Source organism: Pogona vitticeps, chromosome 2, assembly GCF_051106095.1.
Source record: "Pogona vitticeps strain Pit_001003342236 chromosome 2, PviZW2.1, whole genome shotgun sequence".
In the NCBI taxonomy this organism is placed as follows: domain Eukaryota; kingdom Metazoa; phylum Chordata; class Lepidosauria; order Squamata; family Agamidae; genus Pogona; species Pogona vitticeps.
Window position 1 is genome coordinate 245661580 of NC_135784.1, and position 27784 is coordinate 245689363.

At 40.2% G+C, this 27784-nt stretch overlaps 1 protein-coding gene and 1 long non-coding RNA gene across 12 annotated transcripts in view; one reads left to right on the forward strand and one right to left on the reverse strand.

Annotated features, from left to right (window-relative positions):
* Window positions 1-27784, forward strand: part of SPIN1 (spindlin 1) — a 75442-nt gene that overhangs the window by 35351 nt on the left and 12307 nt on the right. For 8 of the 11 annotated variants that reach the window (XM_072992367.2, XM_020796579.3, XM_020796578.3 and 5 more), the window contains 2 exons: window positions 13810-14031; window positions 26841-26889. In XM_072992367.2, the coding sequence (XP_072848468.1) occupies window positions 13980-14031; window positions 26841-26889 (101 nt within the window). In that variant the 5' untranslated portion in view covers window positions 13810-13979. Of the gene's footprint in view, window positions 1-8039; window positions 13553-13809; window positions 14032-14115; window positions 14263-26840; window positions 26890-27784 lie in introns of those variants that run through there. The other 3 variants (XM_072992369.2, XM_078386194.1, XM_072992368.2) reach the window with 2 other exon arrangements.
* Window positions 15226-26635, reverse strand: LOC144586979 (uncharacterized). The gene is made up of 2 exons (XR_013542094.1): window positions 22263-26635; window positions 15226-20674 (listed from the first exon to the last, which is right to left on the reverse strand). It is a non-coding gene; the product is annotated as an uncharacterized LOC144586979 (long non-coding RNA).

The following is a 27784-nucleotide window of genomic DNA, read 5'->3' on the forward strand; positions in this document are numbered from 1 at the left end:
TTAACAGCGATTTTAACAGAACGGATTATCGTTGTCAAGTGGGGCACCACTCTAGAAATAAAAAGTAAAAGAAGGAAAAAACTGTGGTAAGTCCAATATCTGTCATACAGCAAGCTTAGGGCTAGATATCTAGAGAACGCAGGTGGGACCCTTGAATGGGCAGACTGTTCCATACAGTGTCCACCAGTCTTAAAAGTCCCCCAGGTTTCACCAGCAGAGGCAGGAAGACAAATGGGCTAGACAGTATACTAACAGAAATTCAGTCCTGCTTCAAGAATCCAGTAGTGAATTGTAAAGGATTGGTCCTACCTGCTCTAATTCTTCCATTCTCATTTACTTATTTTATTTATTTAAAATATTTGTACCCTCCCTTTCTCCCTAAAAAGGACCCAAGAGGGTTTGTATCACAAAAAGACATTATTTAAAGCTAAACTCAATGTTAATTCAAGTCTCTAGCATTTATACAAAAATTCAAAATTGTATCAGAATGAACCCTTGTCCTGTGACACAATCTGTAAATATTGATTACAAACTGTCTACACCATGTCTCCACAACTCAGTTTTCTCTAGTAAAGGTAAAGGTTCCCCTTGACAATTTTTGTCCAGTCGTGTTCGACTCTAGGGGGCGGTGCTCATCCCCGTTTCCAAGCCATAGAGCCAGCGTTTTGTCCGAAGACAATCTTCCGTGGTCACATGGCCAGTGTGATTTAGACACGGAATGCTGTTACCTTCCCCCCTAGGTGGTCCCTATTTATCTACTCGCATTTGCATGCTTTCGAACCGCTAGGTTGGCGGGAGCTGGGACAAGCGACGGGCGCTCACTCCGTCGCGTGGATTCAGTCTTACGACTGCTTGGTCTTCTGACCCTGCAGCACAGGCTTCTGCGGTTTAGCCCACAGCGCCACCACGTCCCGGGCAGTTTTCTCTACCAAATCATGTATAGGGGGATTGACAATAGGCTGTACAGTGGTGCCTCGCAAGACAAATTTAATTTGTTCCGCAGTTAATATTGTCTTGCAAAAAATTCGTCTTGCGAAACGTGTTTTCCATAGGAATGCATTGAAGTCTAATTAATGGGTTCCTATGGGCAAAACAGTCAGAACAAAGTAAAATTTGGTTTACGAAGGGTTTATTAAGTGCTCGTAACATAGGAAAACATTTAAAATCACCAAACATGAGGCAGGAACAAAAAACGGAAAATATTCTTCATGTGAAGCACAGCCATAGGAGCATTTGTCTTGCGAGTCATCAATCCCATTGCCAAAACCATTTGTCTTGTGAGTTTTTTGTCCTGCGAGGCATTTGTTTTGTGAGGCACCACTGTAGTCTTTTTTCAAGGAATGAAGGAGGGTTACTTTCACTATCTCTTACCCATACAGTCAAGACTATCAAAGCTTGTAGACCTTAGTCCTTGTTGAAATGTTTGAGAGCTTATACACAATGGTTCAAGCACAGTATAAAAAACCACACAGACATTGAATGGTATTCCCACTTCTGTGTACCAGTAAATTGAAATAATCTTAATTTCGTCATGGTAAAACTTTAAGAATGTTTACTCCATAACATATATGTAGAATAAAATAACAGTGGTTGAAACATTTTTACTTGATATAGATTTGTACTTGACAGACTTACAATAGTTTCAAATTATATTCTTATCAGACATGTTGTTGTTGTTTAGTCGTTAAGTCGTGTCTGACTCTTCGTGACCCCATGGACCAGAGCACACCACGCCCTCCTATCTTCCACTGCCTCCCAGAGTTGGGTCAAATTCATGTTGGTAGCTTCGGTGACACTGTCCAACCATCTCGTCCTCCGTCATCCCCTTCTCCTCTTGCCTTCACACTTTCCCAATATCAGGGTCTTTTCCAGGGAGTCTTCTCTTCTCATGAGATGGCCAAAGTATTGGAGCCTCAGCTTCAGGATCTGTCCTTCCAGTGAGCACTCAGGGTAGATTTCCTCCAAAATGGATAGGTTTGTTCTCTTTGCAGTCCAGGGGACTCTCAGGAGTCTCCTCCAGCACCACAATTCAAAAGCATCAATTCTTTGGTGGTCAGTCTTCTTTATGGTCCAGCTCTCACTTCCATACATCGCTACTGGAAAAGCCATAGATTTGACTATACAGACCTTTGTCGGTAAGCTGATGTCTCTGCCTTTTAAGATGCTGTCAAGCTTTGTCATCACTTTCCTCCTAAGAAGCAGGCGTCTTTTAATTTTGTGGCTGCTGTCACAATCTGCAGTGATCATGGAGCCCAAGAAAGTAAAATCTGTCACTGCCTCCATATTTTCCCCTTCTATTTCCCAGGAGCAAAGCAAAGCGTGCTGCTTATATACTGGGCCATAGCACTTCAAGCACTCTCTGGGCGGTTTACAAGTTAATTACACAGGCTACACATTCCCCCCCCCCCCCCCGCGAGCTGGGTACTCATTTTACCGACCTCAGAAGGATAGAAGGCTGAGTCAACCTTGAGCCAGCTACCTGGGTCGTGAGCACAGTTTTAGCTGCAGTACAGCAATTTAACCACTGCACCACGAGGCTCTTCACGAGGAGGTGATGGGATCAGTGGCCATGATCTTTTTTTGATGTTGAGCTTCAGACTGTTTTTTGCACTCCTATTTCATCCTCATTAAGAGGTTCTTTAATTCCTCCTCACTTTCTGCCATCAGAGTGGTATCATCTGCATATCTGAGGTTGTTGATATTTCTTCCAGCAATCTTAATTATGGCTTGTGATTCATCCAGTCCTGCCTTTCACATGATGTATTCTGCATATAAGTTAAATAAGCAGGGAGACAATATACAGCCTTGTTGTACTCCTTTCCCAATTTTGAACCAGTCATTTGTTCCATATCCAGTTCTAACTGTTGCTTCCTGTCCCACATATAGATTTGCCAGGAGATAGATAAGGTGGTCAGGCACTCCCATGTATTTAAGAACTTGCCATAGTTTGTTTTGGTCCACGCAGTCAAAGGCTTTTGCATAGTCAATGAAGCAGAAGTAGATGTTTGTCTGGAACTCTCTGGCTTTCTCCATAATCCAGCACATGTTAGCAATTTGGTCTCCTCCTGAAATCTGGCTTGTACTTCTGGGAGTTTTCGGTCCACATACTGCTGAAGCCTACCTTGGAGGATATTGAGCATATCCTTGCTAGCGTGTGAAATGAGTGCAACTGTATGGTAGTTGGAGCATTCTTTGGTACTGCCCTTTTTTGGGATTGGGATGTAGACTGATCTTTTCCAATCCTCAGGCCAGTGCTCAGTTTTCCAAACTTGCTGGCGTATTGAATGTAGCACCTTAACAGCCATGCTTTCTAAGGCCCACTTGACTTCGCTCTCCAGGATGCCTGGCTCAAGGTCAGCAACCACACTATCTGGGTTGTCCGGGACATCCAAATCTTTCTGATATAATTCCTCTGTGTATTCTTGCCACCTCTTCTTGATGTCTTCTGCTTCTTTGTGGTCCCTACCATTTTTTTCCTTTATCATGTCCATCTTTGCACAAAAGGTTCTTTTAATATCTTCAATTTTTGAACATATCTCTGGTTTTTTCCTTTCTATTATTTTCCTCTATTTCTTTGCACTGTTCATTCAAGAAGGCCCTCTGTCTCTCCTTGCTATTCTGTGGAAGTCTATGTGACGATTGCCCCATGTCACTCCTGTCACTCATAGCCAAAATCTCATTTGCATGAGCCTATGAGAGGAGTGAAGGGGCAGAGTCAGGATATAAGAAGGTTTGGGAGAGAGAGAGAGAGAGAGATAAAAGTTGCAGAGTGAGAGAGAGAGGTAGTCAGGGAGATAGTGAGAAATATATTAATAGAGACAAGCTGGTCAAGGTTAATAGATAGAGCAGGTGGTGATTATGTGGGAAGATATATGATATTTTAATGATTTGATTGTATGCACTGAATAAAGAACATCTGTGATTCTGATTTAATTTAATACACTTCAATAAATAAGTTCTGTTGGCAGTAACCAGACAAGTGTCTGACTAAAGTATTTTATCTTGTAGATAAAGGAAACCCACTGGTGGCAGTGAGGAAAAGAGAGAACATCACAATTGGTATCTGCTGGTGGGATTACATTGTGTGAGCTCTTTGTTTGGTGAAACAAGCAAGGGTCACGTGGTAACTGTTACAGTTTTCTGTAACTTTCCCTATCTCCCTTGCATTTTGTCTCCCTTCTCTTCTCTGCTGTTTGTAAGGCCTGGTTGGACAGCCACTTTGCTTTCTTGCATTTCCTTTTTTTGGGGATGATATTTGTTGCTGCCTCCTGTACAATGTTACGAGCCTCCATCCAGTTCTTCTGGCACTCTGCCCACCAAATCTAGTTCCTTAAAACTGTTCTACAGTTCCACTGTTTATTCATAAGGGATTTGGTTTAGATTATACCTGACTAGCCCAGTGGTTTTTCCTCCTTTGTTCATTTAAGATTGAGTTTTGCTATAAAAACCTGATGATTAGAGCCACAATCAGCTCCAGGTCTTGTTTTTGCTGACTGTATAGAGCTTCTCCATCTTTGGCTGCAGAGAGTACGGTGGTGCCTCGATTTATGAAATGAATCCCTATTGAAACGGTGGCCGCATCTCAAAATTTTCATAAATCAAGTCACCATTTCCCATAGGAATGCATTGAAACCATTTAATCAGTTCCGGCTGTTTTTTGTTCTTATGTAGAGGCACCGTTCTTAAGTTGAAGCATTAGTTCCCATAGGAACTAATGCAAAGCCGGTTAATCCGTACTCTCCCACTAGGCGAGAATTTTTCTTCTTTTGACCTAAGATCAACTTAGGTAAAAAAAAAAAAGGTCAGGAAAGGAGGGAAGGGGGAGGGAACACCTTCTAAACAGAACACCTTTAAAACAAGCACCTTTTAAACCAAGCCAAGCACCTTTTAGATTAAAAAAGGCACAAGCACTTCATTAGCTCTGGAGCTACTTGTACTTGTCCTCCACTCTTCCTCAGTAGCATGTTGGACGCCTTCCGACCTGAAGGGCTCATCTTCCAGCGTCATATCTTTTAACGTTTTGTTTCTGTTCATGGGGTTTTCTTGGCAAAGATATTGGAGTGGCTTGGCAGTTCCTGCTCCAGGTGGATCGCGTTTAGTCCGAACTCTCCACTATGACCTGTCCATCTTGGGGGTCCCTGCATGGCATAGCCCATAGCTTCTCTGAATTACTCAAGTCCCTTTGCCACGACAAGGCAGCAATCCGTGAAGGGGATATCAGGCATGGTAACATAAAAATCTTATCATAACAGAGAGCCAGAACAAGCAGAATAAATAGAAGCCTAACTGTCACTTCTTTTTCTGTCTGGCAGTTAACCCCTTCAAACACCCGTTGGCTAACACCAGACAGAATCTGATTGGTTACTTAAATTCTAATATGTAAATTAAAAATCTCAAAATCTTATACAGTACGAGCATGTATATATATACATGCTGGGTTGCACAGTTACATATTTCAACAACTCACTCTTACCCATACAGTCCAAATAAATTCCTCCTGAATTACCTTTCCTCTTGAGTTTCAGGAGCTACTCCTGGTTTGGTCTCAGCCTTGTCAATTTCCTTAGGGTCCTCAATGGTGAGCCTTTTCAGCCCTTAAAAGGGGAAATAAAAATCCAAAGGAGAACTACCTTTGGATATTACAAAGCCAGCGTAAGCTGCAGGATTAGGCAGTTCTCCACTCTGGGACATCTGGCCAATTTTCCACCTCCTCTTCCTTTCTGTTGTCCCCACCTTTTCGTCAGTTTCTCTTTTATCCTCTCCCTGGTGGAAGTTTGTTGGCCCTTTGAATTGAAACAGGCCACTGGGGTTTTAAATCTGGTTGTTCCTTCATGCTTCTGCATCTGTTATGCTCTTTTGCCTATTATTGTGGGATGGGGGTGTTGTGCAAGTGTTGCTCCTGCTGCTCCAATTTTATTTCCTCAATTATTCTCTTTTTAACTATAGAGCAGCGGTTCTTTTCTTTACCACGGACCCCCTTTAAATATCTTTTGTTGCTGTAGACCACTGGTTCTTAACCTTTGTTACTCAAATGTTTTTGGACTGCAACTCCCAGAAGCCTTCACCATCAGCTCTGCTGGCTGGGGTTTCTGGGAGTTGCAGTTCAAAAACTCCTGAGTAACAAAGGTTAAGAACCACTGCTGTAGACCATGAAGACTTAAGATTTAAAACCCTAAAGTGCATCAAATATTTATTTAAAGTTTCTCATGAAGGGTTTCATCGACAATAATCCTTTCTATAATCGAGGCACTTTTTAAGATAACTGGAAGAAGCTTCATTTTGCCTTGAACAGGATGCTCTCTCATCAACATCAGTTCTTTTATGTTTCAAATTCAGCCAACAATCCATTCTGAAGCTCAGCCAAAATGTATTGTTACAAAATTCACTGCAATAATATTGAAAGTTACTTTACCCAACAATAACCAAACGTTTTTATTAGCCAAAATTGAAGAAGAAACACAATCGTAGTCCATCCAAACACTCACTTGCACTGACACTGACTGACTCGGACTCTCTTCCCACCACTTCTGACAGTCTGTGCAATAGCAAGAAATGTCACTTGCTGTCTCTCAGCCCCTCAGTGTCATTCACTTGTATGTTCACCGTGTGTAGAAATATCAAACAGTTACTATCAAACAGTTGTTTTCATAAGTGATTATTACTTTTGTTTTTTTAATGGAGGCAGGTTAGAAAAGCCAAGTTTTGCACAAACAAGCAAAAGAAATTAAGATTTTGTTCTACATTTCCTTTTCTTCTTTCTTTCATTCATTCTTTCTGTTTTAACTGCAAAAGATCATAACATTTCTTCGAACCTTCACTGACCCTTTGTGAGGACATTGCAGCACCCTGGGGGTCTGCACGGACCACAGGTTAAGAACCTATGTATTATATGATATTTGGGGGGGGGGTTGGATTGATTCAAGGCATCATTTTATCTCTTATATTTCTGTAGTAGATTTATCTTCAGTTTTCCTATCTATTCTAATCCATTTAGATACTCAAATTTCTTTTTGCCTTTCAATATGTCAGCAACAGCTCACATTCTCCAGAATTTCAGAGGGATTTATGGACTTGCCTTCCATTTTACCCCTGAATTTGAACATTTCCCCTGAATTTGAAAAAGGGAAGAAGTTGGATTTCCAGGAAATCTGTCCTAACTCAATATACAGTATAGATGATTTTCTGTTAGCCTGTCCAGCTGTAGAAGCTTGTAAGAATGTTTCATTGATTTTCTGTTAGCCTATCAAGCTGTAGAAGTTTGGTACTTTTGAAAGCTTTGACTGACAAAGGTCACAACATTTCCAAGGAAAAATTGCAGCTAGGCCAAACTTGTGTTGTTTATTTGGGAAATGATATTTCTGGTAGTACACAGCATTTTCTTCAGTCCAGGGTAGACACTATTTTGAAGCTTCCTCTGCAAACCACATAGAAAGAAATGTGTTCCTGTTGTAGTGGATCCTTGGTTATACAGCTCTAGTGCAGTGGTTCTTAACCTTTTTGAAAGAAACGCCCCCTTGAGCCATTGAGGAAGTTATCATCGCCCCCCTCCCCGCGGTGATATCTTATTTATTTATTTATTTATTTATTTATTTATTTATTTATTTATTTATTTATTTATTTATTTATTTATTTATTTATTTATTTATTTATGACACTTAAATCCAATGACCCCTGAAAACAAAATTCAATTCCAAGAAAATGAAATGCCCCCCAAAAGTAACATTTAATGATTTAGTTGCAAGCGAATTTTAAGACTCAAAAAGAAATATTAAAAGGGCATAAAAACAAACCGCAATGCAGGAACTAAAAATTTCAAGATGAAAACTCTGAAACTAAATTAAGATTGGAGGAAAATATATATTCATGCACATTGTAAAAAGGCTGCAGCCATCTTCACAGGTTTGGCTTGCTGCAGCACCCCCCTACCACCCCCTTCTCCTCCAGCGCCACCACGCCGCCCCTTTTCGTTCTACCGCCCCCCTGAAAAATGAAATCGCCCCCTGGGGGGCATTATCGCCCACGTTAAGAACCACTGCTCTAGTGTACCCTCTCCAGGTCCATACAGGCCTGATATCCCAGAAACTCTTCAGTGGACATTTGATGCTGAACAAGCTTTTGTTGCTCTTAAACAGACTGTTTCCTTTGGCTTAGCTTTGGACTTACCTGGTTATACCAAATCTTTGTCTTTATTCTACCATGAGAAAGATAATATTGCTCATAATGTTTCACCCAATGTTTTCCTCCAACGATCTGTGGCTTATTATTCCACAACCTTGGATCCTGTGGTGGCTGGATTTCCTCCTTGTTTAAGGCAGTGGCAGTTGGAATAGTCAGCAAACATTGTCCTTGGCCACTCTTTGATAATGGCAGTGTGTCATGCTGCAGCAGCTTTTCTGCTTAGAGCCAAAATTCAAAATATGTCTGGGGTTTGCTTGACCAGGTATGAAGCCATTTCATTTTCTTATCCATGTATCACTTTGAAGCATAGTCCAATTTTGAACATGGCTTCATTTCTTCCTCTTCCGTCTGATGGTGAGCCTCATGATGCTTTCATTCTGTCTTGTCTAAACCACAAACTTTCGTAGATATATCCATGTAGAATCCTCATTTAATTCTTTATGTTGATGGTTTATGTCTCCAGTACCATCAAGAGTAATTTGTTACTGGATATGCTGTTTGCTCCCAATTCAAAGTCATTGAAAGAAGGTCTCTCCCAAGTATTCATTCAGCTGAACTTGCGGCTCTCACCAGAGCCTATCATTTAGCAACAGGATGCACAGTAAACCTCTATAAAGATAATATATATGCCTCTGAGGTTGCCAACGACTATGGTCGGTTATGGAAATACTGGAGATTTCTCACTACTGAAGGAGCTCCTATTAAAAATTGCCCTTTTGTTGGGGCCTTTTAGAAGCAATTAGCTCCCTAAACATCTTGCAGTTATCAAATGTTATGCTCACCAGTTGACAGATGATGTTGCTGAGGAAATGCTCTGTTGAATTCCTCTGCTAAAACTGAAACCCTTTTCATGCTTTGGAGAACATTCGTTCTACCTTAAGAACCCACCTCTGTTGGCCCCTGTGGCAGATTTGATTCAGATTCGATCGTCTGCTCCTATGAGTGAAAAGCACATATGGAATAAGGCTAGGTGTTACAGAGATAGAGAGACTATATGCAAGAGTGCAGGTGGCCTATTGTGGTTCTGCACTCTCTTTTGCTTTATCTTGTTTGAATCCAACGTAGCCCCTCCCATGTTGGACAACAGGAAATCATATCGGCAGTTTGTAAAGAATGGTTTACTCTGGAGGTTTGTTCTCTGACTCAACAATTGTGTTCCATTTATGCCATATATTTCAATGTAGGAAAGGTGCTGTTGACTCAACAAATGTCCCATCCTCCTCCATGGTGACCTTTTGTTCATATACAGATGGACTTTATTCACATGCCAACATAGCACTTATTTGAATATATTTTGATGACAAACACACAAACACACAGATACATGCTCTGGGAGTGATGTTCCCAAGTATGCAACCAGTAAAACAATCAAATACAAAAAGTCACAAGGCCAAAAGGACATCTTTCCTGTATAATGGATAGTATTGATTATGGGACACTATATTACCAGGAGTAGGTATTAACATGCTATCGGAAGAGCTGTTTTTCAAATTTTGGCTAACAATAGAGAGGATGCATTAAGGAAAATTGCTTCTGAAGTGGAAGCCATGAAAGAGTTTTGCAGAATGCAGTTGCCGGTGATTTTTGTTGGCTCAAGAGGGTGGAGGCTGCAAGTTAATTGGTGAAAAGTGTTGTTTGTGTACCCCGATGGTAGTAAGTCATTTTTTTGAAAATGTGGGCAAGATTAAAGCAGAAGTGAAAAAATATGGAAAAAATACACCTCGATTCAAAAGTTTAGGTAGATGTTTTTTCCTCATAGTTAATCAGTATAGTAGAAACTATATTACAGTATATCATAATTATTATACTCATTTTATTAGGTATTTTCATAATTTTCAAAGTAGGTCAGTGTTGCATCAGAATGATTTTGAGGAAAGCAGAGCAGTTGCCAAATGTACTTATGGAAGAAATAACAATTATACCAGACTGAGAGGTAATAGACAATGATGACAGCTGCTCAGAAGTACCTTCCTTATGAAACACATGTCCATAGGAAGTGAGATTTCTAGTACAGATACCACATATGTGAAAATGAGAGATTGGGAAAGTTGGAGTGACACAAATAAGCATGACCAAACTAGATTTGTTTGAATTAGCAGATGCATATACAGGGAAGTTGATTGATCACAAAATACATGAAACAGCATTTGATATGGAAAGGAAAAAATGGAAAAAGATATTTTGGACTGGGTTGGATTTAATTTAAATCAGGATTTAAATTTTAAAAATTGATTTGAATTTTAAAAATTGATTGTGTTTTGACAATTTAAATTTAAAATGATTGTTGATTTTAATCTTGATTGCAATCAGTTTTTTTTAATTATTGATTTTTACCCATCTTGATTTGGGTATCACAACCTATTTATAACCCCAAACAGCAAATCTAACAAAGAAATACTGTATCCCTGCCGACTGACTAACTGAAGAAAAAAAAGAGTGAACATATAAAGAATTGCATACTTACGCTTGATATAACCAATAGTTAGCTTGTTGCACAGTTCTGCTCATAAAACTCCATTGTGCAATCACTATATAGTTATGAAAATGGACCTTCTTTAACCATATGTTAAGGATAGTTAATTGAGACTACATAGTGCACCATTTTAAATCATAAGTTAAAAGTTGTTTAGTGTATTAGAATAAATTAGTTTAAAATGAATGAGTTCAGGTATTTTATTGACAGCTGGAACCTGTGGGTAATAGAGTGGAAACACATCAAATTGACAGGTTGCTGCACAATTTGTACTCTTTGATATTTCACAATAATTGCAAAAAGGAGAAACTCTGAGAGAAAAATTGTTGAGAATATAAATGAGGAAACTATTACAAATGTCAAGGGCACTGTAAGAGAAGAAGGCACAACAAGATATACCCTAAAAAGAAGTTGTTCAATGATTAGGACAAATGAAACTATAATCTGTCTAGTTCTGTGTGCCTTTTCCCTTTGCACTCAGAGACTCAGTATCTCGTTGCTTTAGTTGCAGCCTAAATAAAGATTCATATCAGTTTTTATTACAGTCAACCCTTGACTTACGAATTACAAACTGAAAAAAGGCAGGGGGAAAGGGCGGGAAATTCGAACTGTTGGTGGTGAAGAGGCTGCTTCTTTGTAGCTCTTTCACCCCAACGGTTAGGAAAAGGGAGGCTCAGCCTCTCTGGCTTCCACCGCTGCTGCTACTGGCACTGGGAGGCAAGCCGTTGGGCCATCCTGGCTGGGCCCAGCCTCCTGGGCCGTCCCACTGCCGTGATCACCGCTGCCAGAGGCTTCCCCGGCTTCCCTGCTGCTTTTCTCCGCTACCGGGCCTGGACTTCTGCCGCCGCTACCGGGGCTGCTCCTGAGCGTGGGGGGGGGGGAGAAGGCTGGATCACCTTTCTGTCCCGCCCCATGACTTCTCCCAAAGGGCTGCTCCAGAGCATGGGGATCCAGCCTTTCTGTCCCCCCACGCTCGGGATCAGCCCTTTGGGAGAAGCTGCAGGGTGGGGGAGAAAGAGCCTGGCCCTGCAGCGGTAGCCCTGACCCGGCGGCAGTGGTGGAGCCCTGGCCCGGCAGTGGAAGTCCTGGCCCGGCAGCGTCGGTGGAGTTAGGTGCTGCTTTTCCTTTTTTTATTTTGCAGGGTGGGATTGGGCTGGTGGGGTTGTGTTTTGCAGGCCTAGGGGCTTGCAGTGTTTGGTGCTTTTTATTTTATTTTATTTTATATTTTTTTATTCAGCTGGTGTGGATTAACGGGGTTTCAATGCATTCCTATGGGAAATGGGAAACTGACTTACGGACTTTTCAACTTACAAATGCTGATCTGGAACGGATTAAGTTCGTAAGTCAAGTGTTTACTGTAGTTACAGGAACAGGTCCTCTGCCTTTCCCCTCTCAGTCCTATAAGGATGAATTGCAATTTTTAAATTACTTGTCACCTTGGAGCCCAGCTAGTTTTACTGGAATTCCTCCAGAGTCCAGGAGGGTAGGCAGGAGGAGAAAGCTTAGGTCTTTGAGAGAAAGCTTGTATAAATGAGCACAAGAACTCAGTCTCTGCAGCTTGTCTCTCTCTGTCCCTTCCCTCTCCAAAGCTTGGGAAGCATGCAGGCTAACAAGGCCTTGTCCAAACACATGGCTGAATTTTCCAATGCCTGGCTCCTGACACAAGCCAATAAACCTGGCAAGGATAGACAGGCCCTGTCATCCTCTTGTACAGTGGGGTCTCGACTTACGAACTTAATCCGTATTGGAAGGCAGTTCTCAGGTCGAAAAGTTCTTAAGTCGAATCTGCATTTCCCATAGGAATGCATTGAAAACCATTTAATCCATTTCTGCTCTTTTCGTCCATAGAAACTAATGGGAAGCTGCTATTCCACCTTCTGCCACTAGAGGGGGATATTTTTTTATTTTTTTCCTTTTAACCTAAGATGATTTGGCTTTTAAAAAAAGGAAAAAAAGAGTTCGTAACTCGAATCTAAGTTCGTAAGTCGAGTCCATATAGTCCTATGAGAGTAGTTCATAAGTCGAAACGTTCGTATGTCGAGCCGTTCGTAAGTCGAGACCCCACTGTACATCCTCTTCTTCCAAGATAGGTGTCGCGTCTACCCAGTGTCCTTTGTTTATTTTCCCTTAACACAAGTCCACCCTCTGGATGCATTTCCTCACTTCACACTGCCATCAGGTATCATTCCCTCAATACCAAATAGATCTTAGACGTGTGCTGCCAATACAGCAGATTTATTTATATTATAGTTGTTATGCAAATCACGGGAGTAAATCACAGATTTTTAGGATTATTCATTAAATATCATTTGATGTTATTTTGGTTTGTAGGTATCTTTATTCACTTTTACAATATTCATTGACTATTTATTCTCTATATACTTTTGAACTCATTCCTATTCTCTCTAGCATTCCAACTTTCCAATTTCTGACTTTTTTCTCAATTCAGTCTCCTAACTCTCTCTGGTTCTTCTGGTTCTGCCCCTCCTGTCCTCTCATAGGCTCCTGCCCTTGAGCTCACCATGATGGACAAGCATGACATGGGGGTTCCTCCACAATAGATGACAACAATTTCTTCCCAGTTCTGATCTTTTATTCCCCTGGACCCTGTTTCCTCCAGCTGTCTCTAATCTTCTGCAGCTGCAGGGAGTGTCTCCAGCCAACCTGATCCTGTGGAAACTCACCCTCCCAGCTGCCTGCTACCTGTGTGCTGGGGCTAAGGATGCACACTTGCACAACCTCACAGAGTTATTGAAGAATTACTTTGTTCTTAAGTAGATTTAATGGGAGGAGATTGTGTGCACTGGAAACACCCAGTTAGGGGAGGGAAGTGAAGAAGAAATATCCTTGGTAACCTGGACACTAAAATTGATGGAAGGGGTACTGCTTTCCTCCCAGTAGGTAGGTGAGAGCTAATGGTGTATTTTGTGAAGCCCAAGCAATGATGAATAAGAAGGGCAGCAGCAACTGTTATTTATGTTGCTAGACTGTGGCTAGTGAAGGGAGAGGTTGGAGGGAATTTGCACTGCTTAGAGAGAAAGGACAAGCAGAAAGCTTTTTCTGGTCCTTTTAAATACACAGAGGTCCCAATTACTTTCCTACAGTCTCTATAGGACTACAGATTAGCAGTCTCTTATCCCTCTCTCTTTCTCTTGCAGATTGTTGTAACTGAAGGCAGATCTGCTCAGTTTGGGGGAGAACAACAATTCTGATTTGACATCTGTACTATTGCATCTGTTATTCCAAGACTGGGAAACTTCACAACGGCTACTAGAACTGGATTTTCACCCTAGTTCAGCAGCTTTGCTGCTCACTTAAATACAGATGAATGAAGACCCCATTTGGGAAGGCACCAGGTCAGCGATCCAGAGCTGATGCAGGTAAGTGGTGTATTGGCACATCCCTCAAGTGGATAGCAGATGCTGATAGCTGAAGATCCATATGTTGCATTGTGGTGCTTCTAGGTGATGGAGGCCAGATCCCTGGACTCAAGAATTCTGCTAATTTCTTGCGCTTGTCACACTAAACTTCTTCTGCAAGTGTAGACTGGCACATTCATACTGCGAGTGCTCATTATGGAGAGAGGGACGTAAGATCAATTATTATAAAGGGTAGGTGGTGTTCCTACTGTACATTTGTTAGTTGCTAAAGAAAAAATATAAACTATATGCTCAGAAGGTCTTTGAAAACCATCATCAATTTAAGGCCTAACTTAATCTAATTTTTTCAACAATATTTCTGGTTATAAAGTTGTAATTAAATCAAGTGACTGTGTTCATCATCTTCAATTTCTTCATATATAAGCCTGTCTTACAATTTAGGCATGTCCTTAATTTTGCTTTATACTGATGATTTATTGGTTTGGGTTACACAAAAGACATACATAGATATGCTCTCATATTAAGAGTGGATGGTAGAGAAGATCACCATCATGATATCTCATTCCATCTTGGTGCACTAGGCATCCTTTTGTTAGAGAAACTGCATAGAAGCTTGTGGGTTTTTTCTGTAATTTGGCACATACACAAATTTGGGTCTGCTTATTACTGTCTCTTTGCATCATCCAATGTACACACTATACTTAGTATGTGTTATGATTTTCCCATCACTTTGTATAGTTCAGATTGTCTCCACAATGCTAAAAATGTCTGGTTTTTTTATTAATCTCTTGCCCCCAAACTAATATAATGTGAGTAGCATGATATATCTTGCATTATCTTTCCCTGCATTCATATGTTTTAGAAAGGACATATGTACATGAATACAAGACAGATCCCATCTACAGTATTTCTGTGCGTACAAAAAAGAAGGGAAGAGGGGGAGAGATTTGTAATTTTTTGTTAAATGTTTCATATTAGCATTAGTTCATCAGTGAAAAAACTGGTTGAGTATCAGCTTACTAAAGGAACTCATCTACTTTTGCACTTGGACTGCATTCTAGTTTTGATTTGAAGCTGATGTAAAATATCTATGCTATACTCCAAATGAAGATACTACCATGTTTCCCCGAAAAGAACACAGGGTCTTATATTAAATTTTGCTCCAAAAATGCATTGGGGCTCATTTTCACGGGATTTTTTTTTTCATGTACAACAATCTCCATTTATTCATATACAGTCATGTCATCTTCTTTTGGTTGCTGTACAATGCTGCACAATGGTGGAGAGTGGGGTTTCACTTAACTGGGGCTTATTTTTGGGGTAGGGCTTATATTATGAGCATCCTGAAAAATCATACTATGGCTTATTTTCATGTTAAGTCTTAATTTTAGGAAAACGGTATGGACCAAATTGAAGAGACTTCATTTCCAGAGTACACAAAGTCTGTGTTTATGCAAACGTAATCTGTTGCATTTCTTTATGTACCAAATTTTAAACCATAGAACATGAATTAAGAAACCACAGTTTAACCCAAACAATAGGAAGTGGCCCTAAAGTACAGATATATTCACTCCGGTGGAGTGGCAACTAAGCTGATTTTGTAAAAATGTTCACAACACCATGAGATCTGATGTTATTTTTAAAATTCTGATTTTAAGAAGAACATGGAATAAATTCACATTGACAAAACGTCTGGATCACTTAAGGTGCTGATAAGAGTGCATCTGTGTGATATCTGACATCAAAGAATGAATGCATTCTTGGTTGAGCATTACTGCTAAATTACATAAATGCAGTGATAACTTTCTTTTGGGGTTTTAGAACAGATAGATAATGGAAGTTTATGCAGCGAAAGATAATTGCTCAGATTTTTTATATTTTAAATTCATTTGAATTTAAACAAAGACACTGTTTTTCCTGATGTTTTCTGTATCTTTTCTCTTTCTTATGTTTTGTGACTTGTCTTTCTTCCCAGAAAATAACATTTAGCTCAGCCTGCATCCAGAGGTATTTTGTTTATGATTTAGAGATGAATTGTTACACAGTTCAGGAATGTTTGCATATAACACCACAATTTAATTTTTAATTGTATTTCTTGGTGGTTATAGGAACAAGAATATTGGTTCCTAGCTTCCCATGAGCATTGTCTGAAGTTTTAAGGCACTTTAAATTCAGTTCTTGACCAGCTTTGATTTGTTAAGAAGTTACTAAAAATGTGGGTGTCTACCTTCAATGTCTTCTGTAGGAGAGACAGTTTTGTGCATGTTGACTTCCTCAAGATATTTTTTTTAAACACCCAAGTAGAAGACAAATTCTACAGGCTTGGTGCTAAATGTCTCTAATGTCTCCAGCCACTAATCCTTATTGCTTTTCCAGCAACTCATGCCTGTTAAGTATGAAGAGAGAAGTTTTTTTTTTTCAATCATTATATTTATCAGTCATGTACAGTATATAAATAAATACTGGTACACAAGCAGGCAAATTCTTTTGATCTTTTTTAAGATAGAGACCCATTTAATCATTTTTACAGGTCCATTGTAAGCTCTATGGAGTTATTATTTGGAATTGTTTGTTACTTATTTTATATACATTTTAAGGATTTGAGCTATTTTATCAGCTTTATGGTTTACACACACACACACACACACACACACACACACACACACACACACACACACACACACACACACACACACACATACATACAGTGGTGCCTCGCATAGCAATAGCTCCGTTTAGCGATGAAATTGCTTTGCGACGCATTTTTTTGCGATCGCAAAAGTGATCGCTTTGCGATGTTCCCTATGGGGGAATTTCCCTTTGCAATGCTCGGTTCCCTGCTTCGGGAACCAAGCATCGCAAAGCTACAATTTTAAAACAGCTAATCGGCAGTTTCAAAATGGCCACCGGGTAAACAAAATGGCCACCCGCTGTGTTTAGGGATGGATTCCTCGCTTAAGAGGCAGCGAAAATGTCAGCGCTATGGAGAATCTTCGCTGAACTGTGAATTTTAAGCCCATAGGAATGCATTGAAGGAGTTTCAGTGCGTTTCTATGGGCTTTTTAATATCGCATAGCGACATTTTCGTTCTGCAGCGATTTTTGCGGAACGAATTAACATCGCAATGCGAGGCACCACTCTGTGTGTGTGTGTGTGTGTGTGTGTGTGTGTGTATCCAATTGTCTTTTTCTCTATTCCCATAACTAGAGTTTATGAAAGAGTATTTCACTACAGAATATATCAGCTATTTCTAAATAATTAAATATATTTGGCATCAGGTTTTTGTCCTTTTTCTTTGTGTGGGTTTCTTCCTTTGCTGCCACACGAAGATTTGAACCACACAAAAACTTTGTACACTGCTTTTAACACTATCCTCAGTCTTTCTCAGGTTGAATACTGCATTAACATTATGCCCTCTTTTAAAACAAGGGTATGCAACAGTTATAAAAGCATTTCCAAAACATAGAAAAGAATAGATTTCCCATTATACTTTCTTTGTGTGTGCTGGGGGATTATTTATTTATTTTCCGTATTACAGCAGTGGAAATTTCTCCCTGTATGTTTTTTCCTGTTATCATCAGTTGTTTTTAAACAGGAGCAAGACTCACACAGTCAAAATATCTGCAAAAACGGGGTTTGCAAGAACTTTTACACATTTTTCTATCAAAACTTTAATTGACCTACAGCAGGTCCATGAAGAGACGAAGTCTTATTAGCAGACATAATTAAGAGACACCTGTTTATGCAAAGCCATCATTATTACCCTTCATGGATTGCTGCCTTGTCGTGGTGAAGGATGATGCTGTTAAGGTGCTACATTCAATATGCCAGCAAGTTTGGAAAACTCAGCAGTGGCCAGAGGACTGGAAAATATCAGTCTACATCCCGGAGGCGGGGCTTTGTTGCGGTGCTGCCAGTAGCTCCAGAGAAGAGCTCTCTGGAAAAACTGGAACCCGTCCGGTCCGGGATCCCCTTTTTGAAATGGGGATTGAAAGAGAGTCTAGGAGAATTCTCTCTGAAGCAGATGGTGAGCAGCGGAAGGAGAAGAATGGGAGGCAAACCCAGATTGGAGGCGGGGAGCCATATTTGGCACTGAGCCGTGAGTAACCCTTTACTGGGGGAGAAGAGAACAACCAATATAAGCTTAAAATATATAACAACTAAATAAGCTGAAGCGTTTGATTTATGAAACAGCCCCATTAAGCTGAAATAAGAATGAAAATATTTGGCTGAAAGAAGAAAAGCAGCGGCGAGCCTATCTTATCAGTCTGCCTCAAAAGCGAAACTAACTCTTAATACAGCAGACTGATTTCAAAGCCGAGAGAGTGAGACGGAAAAATAAATCTTGTGTTTCTAGAAAAGAATCCCAGACAGTAATACCACTGGACAGGATTCAAGAGACTTGAGTTCTGTGAATACAGTTTGGTTTGGACGTATTTCTCTTTTCTCTTTCCTGGACTCTGTGAACATTTGATAATAGAATCTGGTGGTTTTCTGGAGAAGAAAGAAGGAGCTGAAGTGGTCGACTGGACTGAGGAGTATCAATGGGTTAATAGAAAGATCATAAGACGGTCTTCAAGGACAACTACTGGACAGTCTGAGATTCTGTGATTGTTGTTTTGCTTGTTGGACTGTGTGGGAGTTTGAGAACAGAAGCTTGCTAAACTCGGGAGAAGAAATAATTGTGCCACGGTTCTATTTGACTCTAAATTTTGCTGGGTTAAAAGCTGGTTTTTATATTATAATATTTGGATAAAGATTGGCGGGAGATCTAAGGGGAGGTTTATGATGAGGGGTTTGGATTGTTGATAAAATTGTGAAAACTGTAGAAGAATATCTAAAAGGTGATCACTGTGGTTAAGGGCATAGTATCATCTATACAAACCCCAAAGTCTGAGATGGCCTCCAAAAATTTAAGACAACAAATGGAGACTTGGTCTGTTCAATCCCAAAGTTTTGGAACAGTGGTACAAGAAATAGAAAAGGAATGGCAGATTACTATGCAAAAGACAATAATAACAGGGTTTCAGCAAGTGAATGAAGGTCTTAGCAAAATAGAAGATCTGATGAAAGTGATGAAAGAGGGGACATTAGATGCCAAACAACAGTTAAATGAAGTTGCACAAACTTCAGAACTGACTTTATTGGGCATGACACCAGGTAACATAGATGGTATAAAGAGTCATCCAGTGACCTATGCAGCTTCCAAAATTAAAAAGCATTATGTTAAAAATCTCAAGAAAGCAGAGATACTGAAACAAGAGAAACTTATTGGGGAAATATGGGAAATGACAAAAATGGATATCCTGTCAGATGGGCTGAACAAATGTTCAGTTGAAAAGAAAACTGAACGATGGGATGTATTGTATAAATGGCTGCAGTTACCAGATAGTGTTGGAATAACATAGAATCAAACTAAAATTGAATTATAAGATGAAAGCAGGAGGGTAATCAAATTGTGAAAAAACAAAAAGTTGATTTGCTATTGTAATATGAATTGATTCGATGATTTTATACTCTGTGTTCTCCTATCCCCCTAACCCCTTTTCCCTATTACCCCTTACTTTTTGTATACCTTACCCTGTCCTTAAATAAATATTCAAAAAAAGAAAAAATGAAAAAGATCAGTCTACATCCCAATCCCAAAGAAGGGCAGTGCCAAAGAATGCTCCAACTACCATACAATTGCACTCATTTCACACGCTAGCAAGGTTATGCTCAAAATCCTACAAGGTAGGCTTCAGCAGTATGTGGACTGAGAACTCCCAGAAGTACAAGCTGGATTTCGAAGGGGCAGAGTCCAAATTGCTAACATGCGCTGGATTATAGAGAAAGACAGAGTTCCAGAAAAACATCTACGTCTTCAGCATGGCCTCTGAATGCACACAAAAAGGTTAAATCAGCACCTGCGCTGGACCTCTCGGAATCTTCTCGAGCTTTGAATAGAAAAATAACAAGTTAATTTGCCTCTAATGCACATGCTCTGCCCGCCAAAGCCTCAGTTCCATTTTTCCGCCGAGCGATTTGGAACCTCTCACATCGAGCTTGCTATTTTTTTCAATTTTCTGACTGAATTCTACGGTTTTTCGATCTGGTTTCGTCCTCAACTATTCTAATATCTATTTCCCCAACATGGACTGTGTTTTGACCACTCATGCTGCTTCGCTCTACTAACTTGGTCACTTCGGATTTTTTTCCTATTCTTCCCACCTTTTCACTCCGCTGTGCCAAAGTTCCAAGTAAGACAAAATTGACTTTCGCTACCTTATGTCCCCCTCAGGTCCATTCAGCCGCTGCGTGGTTTGCTCTAGAAAACTTCTTTTCCATGACAGACATGATCATTGTCTTTTTTGTTTAGGAGAGGCTCACCTAACTCAGTCCTGCAAACATTGTAAAAGCTTTACCAAAGCAGTTTTAAAAGCAAGGCAGTAGAGACTTAAATATCACATTTGGGACTCTACTTTATCATCATCCAAACTGTCAGAAATGGAAATCTCATCGCCTTCGGCTACCCCCCGTTCAGATGCCAATGTCTCCCTTCAACCTTCAGTTAGCAAAACTTCAGATAAACCACCTAAGAAATCAATTTCTGTGAAGAAATCTTCATCGATGCCGAAATCCTCTTCAACTACTTCTTCAAAACCTGCAAAACAAGCAAAGACAAAGGCTCCAGTTAAGGCAAAGGAACACCTTAAGCAGTTACCACCAGTTTCGGCTTCTTTACCATCTTCTATTCTAGAGGACTCATCTAGAGACAGAGAATCTTTGTCGGAGGCAGCTCCCTCCTTGACAAGCTGAGCCAATTCCTTCTATAGGCGTCTCTTCTCCGACGCCGAGCCAGCTTGCAAGTACCACTGCAGGATTCCTTTCTGCCCGTCATAGCCCTGTGTCAACCAGGCCAGCGTCTTTGGCTCCATCGGTGTCGTCAGTCGCTTTGAGGCTGAGCTCTCCGCCTTGAAAGCATACAGCAAAGTCTAAGCACATGTCTCCAGATCAACGTCAATCCCCTCGCTGTGAGGTGATAGTGCTCCCGAGGTCATCTCGACATCAACATAGGGATCACTCGGATGAGTCCGACCAATATGGGTCAAGACACAAGAAGCATCAACGTTGACACCGAAAGGATTCCTCTTCATCAGACACTTCTTCAACGTCGACTGATAGATGTAGACGAAAAAGGAAGGTGAAATATATTTACGATTCTTCTTCGTCAGCATCCCCTTGTAGACATCGACATCAAAAGCATGTTGAGAAGAGAAAAGACTTTGCCACGACCTCAAAGAAGTGTCCTGCGTAGTCAGCTCCTGCTCTTTCGGCATCAACGATTGTCCCATCTTCAAAACAGACTGCTTCTTCTCTCCATGACGTCGACAGATATGCTCACAAGAAGCCTCACCACTTTTCTACTTCAGAACAGGAGGATATTTTTTCAGATGATTCTTCTGCTCCTGAAAATAATGTTCCTCAACAACCATGCAAGGATGATTTACCAGAGGGAGAAGTGGTGGAATCAGATATGGCTGACAACCATGGTTCTTCCCCCTCTGAAGATTTTTCTTCTTACACTCAAATGCTTTCTAGACTGGCTAAGACCCTTAAGATGGAGATTGAGCAACCTACTCCACCGACAGAGGACCTTATATTCGGTGACATAAACCAGGAAAGGTCCGCACCACTAAGCCTTACATTTATTCCAGCTCTACTAGATATTATCAAAGACACCTGGAATCAGCCTTCCACATCAACTCCCATGTTCAGATGCATGGAGAATTTGTATCGAGTTCATGGGAGTGACACCAATTTTCTGCTTAAACATCCGATACCTAATTCCTTGATTGTGGAGACGAGCTGCTCCAGACCCACAGGAAAATCACATGTGACTCAAACGAATAGGGAAGGCAGAAAATTAGAAGTTCTCGGGAGAAAAATTTACTCGCTTATATCTTTCCTTTTACGGGTAACAAACTACCAGACAGTGTTAGGAGCTTACCAAAGACAACTCTGGCTTTGGATTTTGCCTGGGCTTAAAATGATTCTTGAAGATGTCAGACAGGGCTTCTTAAATACTTATGAAAAAGCCCAAACAGTTTCAAAACATCAAAGACTGTCTACCAGGCATGCTGCTGAAGCTGCATCCAGGGTACTTATGTCAGCTGTCACTCTACGTAGACACGCATGGTTGAGAGCAGCTAATATAATGGAGGATGTTAAAACAAGAGTGGAAAACTTACCCTTTGATACCAAGGGACTCTTCAATGAGAAAACCGATGGAAACCTGGAAGAGCTGCACAAAATGAAAAAAAAAAAAACAAGTGTTATTCCATCCAGACTCAGGCCAGATACAACATACACCCAGTACTCTCAACCTGCTTAACAGTACAAGCCTTTCAAAAACTTACCTCAACACAGATCTTCACAAGCCTCTTCCTCGACTTCCAACTACCGTCCTCAGTCATTTCATCATAGGCAGTCTTACAAGCCTCCTTCCAAAAAATCCAAACAGTACCTTTGATTACGCCATCACACCATTCAGAAAGCATTTCACGACAAGATTACAACCCTACCTTCCAAATTGGACCATTATCACAAAAGACTCCTGGGTCTTAAAAATTATACATTTCAGCTACCAGCTGGAATTTATAGAATATCCTCCTCTAGGACAGGTAAAACATACATCATTTGATCCTGCTCTAGAAGAAAAAGTTCTGTCTGTTCTAAAGAAAAAAGCTATTCAAAAGGTTCCCACAAGGGACATCAGAAACGGGTTCTACTCCCGATACTTCACCGTTCCGAAGAAAGGAGGAGGAATCGGACCCATTCTGGACCTAAGAACTCTAAACACTTGCCAAGACGCTTCCGCATGGTGACGCTGGACTCCATAATCCACCTGTTAAAGAAAAACAGCTGGTTTGTGGTGATAGACCTAAAGGATGCATACTTTCACGTGACTGTACATCCCAAACACCGAAGATACCTCCGGTTCATATTTCAGGACAAAATTTACCAGTTTCTGGCCCTCCCATTCGGGCTCTCGACAGCACCAAGGACATTTACCAAGTGCATGGCACCCGTAGCCGCTTACTTACGTCTACAGAAAATTCAGGTCTATCCTTATATAGACGATTGGCTTGTGGTCTCTCCGTCAAAACATCAGGCTCAGAAAGACACAAGATTCATACTTCACATTCTGAGGAACCTTGCTCTAAATCTTTCCTGATATCATTTGAGAGCATGTGCTGGGACTTTGAGATTAACGATGGTGAAAGGATGATAGTTTTGAGATCACAAATAAGTGAAGATTTAGATGAGCTTTATTCTCAGATGCCTCTTGAGCAAGCTCGAGATTTTGAGGCATATAGAAAAATGGTATATTCTAGAGTTGGCATAAATGCAGAACACTTTAGGAGAAAATTTTGTTCCCTTACCAAAAAGCCTGAAGAATCTTATGCCCAAGTGGGGGCTAAATTAATTCAATGTTTGGACAAATGGATGGAACATGAAAATGTCACTTCCCTAGACCAAATGAAAAATGTAGTTGGTTTAGAACAATGTTATTCCATTTTGCCTGGGTAACTGTGTTATTTAATGAAAGGCAAAAATCCTAAAAACATATTACAGACGTCTGAATATGCTGATTCTATTAGTGAAATTAGAGATCCTGTTTTCTGAGGTAAAATTTTACAGGCAGAACTGGGACAACATTAAGAAACCATTCAATAAAAATTACATCAGTAAAATATCAGGGAAAGATGACCAGCTTAGTACCTCACCTAAGTTGCCAGGCCCTAAGTCCGCCGACAGAAATGAACCCTGAGGAAAAGTTTGACAGATCTCCTCAGTATGATTGAAAGACTTACAGTCTTATAATTGTAGCAAGTTTGGCCATGTTCAATCAAATTGTATTGAAAACAATAAAAATAAAAATGGAAAAGATGATAGTCAAACCAAAAAGGATTTCTGTATAAAACCACTGGAAGCCACTGAAGGAGTTTGTAACAATGGTTCTGTCTCCATGGCAACTAGCACAACAGAAAATTCTGATCTGCCACAAGCCAGAGTCATTCAGTGCTTTCTTATAAAGGCAGATATTTTACTACAGAACTCTGGTGAGAAAATTCTTATTAATGAGACATCTTATGTTGGAATTGTAGATACCTGTTCTCACATAACCCTGTCTCACCCTGATGTGGTTCCTAAAGAACAAATACTTCCAAATCAAACTGTTACCATCAAGGAAATAAGTTCTATGCCAGTGATTTTACCTATGGCTAAAGTAAAGATAAACTATAGAAACTAGGTTGGATTTTGGGATGTAGTAATTTCTGATCAAATACCTGCACCTTGTTTGATTGGATTAGATCTCACTAAGCATGTGCAGAGTGCTTTTGTAGTAACACATTCCCAGGGGGAGCAGTTAACAATCCCTGAGGGAAAAATGAAATCCCTAACTTCTGAAAGTAACCTGGAAAGCCCCAGTTTAAAAGAAAACTCTGACGTGGATGAAATGGCAGAAGTTATATTTATGAAAACCCCTAATAATTCATCATTTGATAAGGAACAGAAGGAGAATACCACCCTTACACAGTGCTTTGAGAAGGCTAATGGAACTCCCTCTTCATTATTGCCTGAATACCCAGAGAGAGATATAATAGATAACGATCTGTTATATAGGGATGTTTTGTTAGCACCTCAGAGGGATGGATGGAGATGGAAACCTTAAACAACTGATTGTGCCTGGAAATATAGAGCCAAAGCAAGGCGCATAGTGATGCTTTTGGATCTCACATGGGAATATCGTGTACCAAACAAAGGGCTGCAAGGAACTTTTACTAGCCAGCAATGTGTCAGCAGGTTAAGCAGTTTTGTCAGGCTTGTGATACGTGTCAAGCAAGTGGTACCGTAAATGACAAAAATAAAGCTAAGTTATGCCCATCACCAGTGATCTCGACCTCTTGCCAATGCGTGGGTCTGCAAAAGTCCTTAGAGATAGCAGGACAAAGCTTTGGGGGATGCTCAAGAAAAGAAGAGGGGCTGGTGTAATGAAAAGGCCCAGGAAGAGCGATCTGTCCTGAGGATATAGTGGGGGTGCTGAGACTCACAGAGGGGAGTGAATTGCAGTTAGCATGGTCAGGACCTGTAGATGTGTCACAACAGTACTGGAAAGCTGAAGGGACTAGTACTGGGAAGGCTCCTCATGCAGCTGCAAAGGCACTTAAAATCTTGCTAGGCAAACCCTTGCCCATAAAACCAGATGATGGAAGTCTCAACACCTCTGAAATAACCCAAGTGTTTGAGATTTCACCTAAAAGAAATTTGTTGGTGAATCTTGAGGTGACCCATTATAGTGTTTCCTCACTTAGTGCAACTAAATTTCCTGTTGGTGAATTTATGGGTGAGAGTGAAAGCCAGAGCAATAAGATTTCAAAGAAGGATGCAGCCATAGATGTTCTGGAGGAGGAAAAGAAACTGCCTACCTTTCCCCAGCTGAGAAAGTGAAGCCATGAGCCAGAAAGAAAGCAGGCTTCAGCCGGAAAAGGTGAGTGGGGGGAATCCAGTGGACGTCAAGAGTGCCAGGTGATTGTTGATCATTGGAAGAGAGTGTGAACTTCAAAACCAGTGTTTGGTGCGCCAAACTCAAATTGGGAATTCCTCAGCTGTGTGGGTGCATTGAGCATCGGATGTGGAGGTGAACTGTGCCAAGTGGATAACAATGAGCGTCTACGCCCAGTGACTTTTACCAGCAGAAGAATTCAACCTTGTGAGAGACATTTGTCTGCCATTGAGAGGGCATACCTGTCTATTGTATGGACCTGGAGGAAACATAAGCCATACAGATGGAGAAGAAAGTTTACCCTGTACACTGACCACTCACCTTTTAAATGGTTGAGAACTTTGCAAATGAACATTAGCAAACTGACCAGATGTTCCTTGATTCTCCAAGATTATGACTTTGAAATTAAAAACATCAAAGAATCTTTAAATGTGGTAGCGGATGCTTTGTCCAGAAGACCTAGTGATTAAGTGTAAATGTAAATGTTTATGTTTTTATCTGTAATGTGTGATTTAATCTAACGAAAGTGTTTATGAATATATGGTTGTCAGAATGATATAATGAGGTAAGTTTAAATAGTAAATGTATTACTTGATAGAATCCCCTATGGCAAGTATGTATAAGTATTGGTAAGTTGTTATATGTGCATGCAAACTGTTGGGTTTCCCCTCATAGAACAAACTTTTTAAGGGGGGAGGTATGTAGCGATCACCCTGCTTTGGGTCAGGTAGAAGATTATTGGCATGTACCAATGAGAGCTGTTGGGAGGCGGAGCCAGAGAAAAAAATTATATTAATTTTTGCTCCAAAAAATGCATTAGGGTGTATTTTCAGGGGATGTGTTGTTTTTTTCATGTACAACAATCTACATTTATTCAAATACAGTTGTGTCATCTTCTGGTTGCTACACAGTGGTGGAGGATGGGGTTTCACTTGACTGGGGCTTGTTTTTAGGGTAGGGCTTATATTACGAGCATCCTGAAAAATCATACTAGGGCTTATTTTCAGGTTAGGTCTTATTTTCAGGGAAACAAGGAAATTCCTTGAATATTAGGTTTTGTCACATTGATTTGAAGTCCTTGTTCTATTTATTATTATTATTATTATTATTATTATTATTATTATTATTATTATTATTATTATTATTATTATTATTATTATTATTATTATTATTATTATTATTATTATTATTATTATTATTATTATTATTATTATTATTATTCCAAGTGAGTTAATCACTGTTGACCTCTTTCTTGTAGGGCATGCAGGTGTGTCTGCCAGCATGATGAAGAAGAGAGCTTCCCACAAGTAAGTGGTTTTAGAATCTTTAATCCTATGAGATCAGTAGCCAGAAGTACTAGCTTCATAGAGATTTGCTATTTTGCTGTAGGAATTGTGTGACTATTTTGTTCTTAAAGATCTAGTGAAAGTTAATCACCTGCATCTCTCATAGAGATGTGCCTCCCTTGTTCATTTGTTTTTTACTCTAAATCTGAGAATTCTCCATTCTAAGAGTTCCATGTGCCAGACCTACACTATATTCTAAGACAGGCAGAGCTCTGGCCTAGCTTCCTGTTAGAAAAAGAAATTGCCCCAAACCAGAAGTTGGCCTATTCTATTCCAGATTGCCCTTTTTTTCACGTGAACACAATTTAGGTGTGAATCAGGCCAGTAGAACTCCCAGAATAGAAAATTCTGCTTTTTGACATTAAATAAAATGAGCATGCCTAATCCCTAGTATGTATTTAAGCAAATAAAACTAAATTTTTGTACATAACAAAAGGAATTAGGGAAAATAAGCATACTTGTAGATCATCTATTGAGTGCTATAAGTAGAGATAATTATTGTCTTCTCTGATCCTATATTTCTGCTTCTGCTTGCACATACATTATTTAGAGGCGCTTATTGATGCAAGCACTCCCTGCCACCCCCTAATGTGCACTTGAATGAGCCAGCAAATGTCCAACTGGGCCATGTAAACTGTTGTGCTCTGTGTACTTCCAGCCATGAATTCCAATCTTTCCATTGCCAAAATATGTGGTCTCCTTGGCTTGCAAGTTATGTTGTACTTACAAAAGTTGTAGATTTGGAGAACAGGAAGTTACAGGTATTGTGTGAACCAAATTGAATTTCCATGTAAAACATATAAAAACTCTGCAGTGCTATGGAAACATCTTGCATTGAAGAAGACAAATTAGTAGC